This window comes from Bos indicus, chromosome 1, assembly GCF_029378745.1.
Source record: "Bos indicus isolate NIAB-ARS_2022 breed Sahiwal x Tharparkar chromosome 1, NIAB-ARS_B.indTharparkar_mat_pri_1.0, whole genome shotgun sequence".
In the NCBI taxonomy this organism is placed as follows: Eukaryota; Metazoa; Chordata; class Mammalia; order Artiodactyla; family Bovidae; genus Bos; species Bos indicus.
In genome coordinates, this window is record NC_091760.1 from 1,113,420 (window position 1) to 1,115,144 (window position 1,725).

The 1,725-nt window shown below is 57.5% G+C and overlaps 1 protein-coding gene across 1 annotated transcript; it reads right to left on the reverse strand.

Annotated features, from left to right (window-relative positions):
* Positions 1-226: 226 nt before the first annotated feature.
* LOC109556655 (testis-expressed protein 19.2-like) lies at positions 227-1,282 on the reverse strand. Its single transcript, XM_019958111.2, has one exon. It carries the CDS (start codon positions 1,280-1,282, stop codon positions 227-229), a length of 1,056 nt encoding a protein of 351 aa, XP_019813670.2.
* Positions 1,283-1,725: the final 443 nt, after the last annotated feature.

Genomic DNA, 1,725 nt, shown 5'->3' on the forward strand with positions numbered 1-1,725 from the left:
GACAGAGAACTTCCCTCCCAGTTATAGATATTTGTGTCCCTTTCTACTGATGCTGCAGTAGGCCCCATTTCTCAGTCTCTGGACCACTCACCATTGTTCCTCTCCAGGCCCAAGACCTCATTCATTGTTAATGGCTATCCTGGCTGTTGTGGAGAGGTCAGTTCCTTCCCAGCCTCTGGTGTCCTAGGGAAGCCAGAACAATGGTGACCACATGGACCTCAGTCCCTCAGTTCTGGGACCCTGGGTTGAGGCGCTGGGAATGTGGCAGCTCTCCCAGGGCCGAGGCTCCCACAGCAGCCAGGTTCTCCCCAGGCTCTCTGAGCCCGCTGGTGCCGGCATCCCCTCCTTGGGTGGAAGACTGTGGCCTAGAGGCTGAGTCCCCCTCCGCTGCCTCTCTCTTGGCCCAGGGTGAAAAAGAGAGGATGGTGAGTCCCCTCTTAAGCAGGACCAAGTCCGCAGGCACCAGATCTACATTCTGCTCCAGAGAAGGGGATTCCAGAATGCTTAGCTTCCAGTGGTGCAGGTCTTGCATCTGGGGTGCATCTTGGAGTCTCACCACCCACCACTCATCAGGCTCCAGCAGCAGTTTCCAACACTGGCCTGGGGTCCTCCAGGCCCTTCTTGGCTTCATCTTCTGGACGTAGATGACATCACAGCAGCCCACCAGAGAGAGGACCTGCAGGTCCAGTAACCAGGCCTTAGTCTCAGCAGGGTCCATGTTCTGGGTGGTGCCCAGCTCCAGTACCATGGGCTCCCCCTGGGGCAGGTCCACTTTGAAAAAACCCCGCCATGGAGGAAGGGGGCTTGGCCAGTGGGAGCAGGTAGGGAGTCCCTCAAGTCGCCAGGGAAGGCCCTGGGTCCAGTCAGCATCTGCAGCACCCAGGCCCAGAGGTACCGCATCCTGAGGCTGCAGCTCGGTGGGCACAGTATGATTGTGCAAGCCCACATCTTCTGACTCCACAGGGCCTGATGCCAGGGTGCCTGACCCCCAGCCCACAGCCCCGCCCTGTGCAGGCTGCCCTTGGCCCTGCCCCCAGCTTGGCCCCATCCCCGGGGATGACCCCTGCTCAGACCATGCCTCAGAATCGTCCATCAGCTCAGAGTCCCAATCTTCATCTTCCCAGTCTTCTGACTCCAGCATCCGTTTAAAGTCCAGAAAGGCAACCTTGAAGCAAGCGAAGCAGAGCCTTAGCTGGCTGCCATGTTGAAGCTGATACATCCAGGACACGTAGAGGGAGGACAGGCCCTCCGCCACATACCGCTTGCTGACTGGAGGGCACATGGCCAAGCTGCCTGCCTCCTGAGAGAGAGACAGCAGGAGCGGGGTTGGCTGTGATCTTAGGGGGTCTGGCCCACAGGTGGGGTCCCAGTAAGGTGTAAGGGGCAGGGAGGAGGGGCAAGAGAACAGGGAGGAGAAAGATGAGGATCACCAGGAGAAGAATTTGGGGTGGCGGTGGATGAACTGAGTCAAAATAGAGGTTGGAAGGGAAGAAACTCTGGAATTAACTTCAGCTGATGCAAGCGTTCTGTTCTCTGGGAGCCTCCCTGGTGCCTCCCTCCTGTGGGTAACCCTGAGGGGAAAGGAGGGACCAGAGCCAGCCTGAGCATTTGGCTTGGAGAATTTTGAGCATCACTTTACTAGTGTGTGAGTTGAGTGCAACTCGGTGGTTGGTGCATTCTTTGGCATTGCTTTTCTTTGGGATTGGAATGAAAACTGACATTTCC